Below are 1,704 nucleotides of genomic sequence, written 5' to 3'. Positions count from 1 at the left end.
TGGCTTATCAATGGAGATAATTCAGGTTTCCTACTTTTTAGCCTGCATCTTCTAGAGTATTCCATGTTGACTCATGTGAGTTTCATTCCGGACAGGTCCTGTTTTAGTTTGATTGACACATTTGTAAGGGACTGACAGAATAATCCATACTTGTTTTGATAACTTACAAAGCTAACTAAGGAACACACTGGTGGTAGTTGTTGCTAACATAAAACAATGCCCTATTCCAAAGGAGTAATTTATGTTTCATGACTGACCGGTGACTTCCTTTCCTATCTCTTAAGATCCACTCCAGTAGCTTCTACCTACTTTACCAACAAGTAAAAACAAAAAAGTTAATTAGAACAGACTTCATTATTGCAATAACAGTATTGTAATGGAAAAGCTGCTGCTTCTTTATAGTTTTATTGAGATTAATTCACATTTCATATAATTAAAGTGTACTATTCAATGTTTTTAGTTTAGTCACAGGGTTGTGCAACCATCACCACAATATAATTATAAAACAATTTTTCCCCCTAAAAGAAATCAGTATCCACTACCAGACCATCCCCATCACCCCTCCTTCCCCGTCCCCAGTAATCACTAATCTACCTAACCTACTCTGTCTCTATGGATTTGCCTATCCTGGACTTTTCATATAAATGGAATCATACAATATATGGTCTTTTGCGACTGTCTTCTTTCACTTAGCATAATGTTTTCAAGGTTAATCATGTTGCATGTATCAGTACTCCATTTCTTTTTTCTATTTTTTTGCCGCAAAAAGCTTTATTGTTTCCGTTTGGTCCACGTCTTGGGAGAGGGCTCCAGGGTGGTTAAAAAGCTGCCTAGTGGCTGGAGAGAGAGGCTTTGGGCAGAAGCCCTGACACCAAAGGGGCTCCTCAAAGGTCGGTGGGCTTCAGAGGTTCCTAGTCATTCTTGAGGTGAGCCTTTGGAAGAGATACTCGCCCAGCCCAGCCTGGGGACCAGCCAGCCTGCAGAGGTTGGTCAGGTGGTCGCCATCTTCTTGATGAGTTTCACCTGCTCCTCCAGGAAGCGGCTCTCCAGGAAGTCACAGAGCTGGGGGTCTGCGTGGGCAGAGTGCAAGGCATGCAGATCCACAAGGACCTGGTTCAGGCTCTTCTCCATGACAATGGCGGCTTCCCTAGCATCCTGGGTTTTGCCCCACTCATCTTGAGATGGTTTCTGCACGTCCTGGAAGAGGGCACTGTCGTGGCGCTGGGTTTGCATTTTCAAAAGACGCTGGGTGCCCTCGTGCTTCTCCTCAGCCATTTCAAGGAAAAAGTGGCCCACGCCCACCAAAGCCACATCGTCGTGGTCAAAATCGAAGCCCAGAGAGAGGGAGGTGTAGGAGGCCCGCAGATGCATGTTGACCAGGCGATTGATGGCGGCCTCCACCTGGGTGGAATAATTCTGACGAACCTGGGAGCTCATGCTTAATCGGTAATAAGGAACTAAGCTCAAAAAATGGTGCTGGCTGGGCCTGGAGGCCGAGGATAGCTGAGTGGCTGATTCCGAAGGTTGCGACTGGAAAAAAGGTTGGAGGGTAGTTGGAGGGGGGAAGCACGGGGCAACCCTGGCTCTGTTCCGTCCAAACACTGTTGAAGCAAGAGACAAACCTGGGGGGACTGCCCAGCGCCCAGCGATCCGTTTCTTTTTATAGCTGAATAATATTCCATTGCATGAATACATACTCATTAG

At 46.1% G+C, this 1,704-nt stretch overlaps 1 protein-coding gene across 1 annotated transcript; it reads right to left on the bottom strand.

Moving 5' to 3' along the window:
- Window positions 1-990: 990 nt before the first annotated feature.
- LOC132363844 (ferritin light chain-like) lies at window positions 991-1,437 on the bottom strand. Its single transcript, XM_059919538.1, has one exon. The coding sequence runs from the start codon at window positions 1,435-1,437 to the stop codon at window positions 991-993; it is 447 nt and encodes a 148-aa protein (XP_059775521.1).
- Between the last annotated feature and the right edge of the window lie 267 nt (window positions 1,438-1,704).

This window comes from Balaenoptera ricei, chromosome 3 (genome assembly GCF_028023285.1).
Source record: "Balaenoptera ricei isolate mBalRic1 chromosome 3, mBalRic1.hap2, whole genome shotgun sequence".
NCBI classification, from domain to species: Eukaryota; Metazoa; Chordata; class Mammalia; order Artiodactyla; family Balaenopteridae; genus Balaenoptera; species Balaenoptera ricei.
This window is presented reverse-complemented; position numbering and strand designations above follow the sequence as displayed.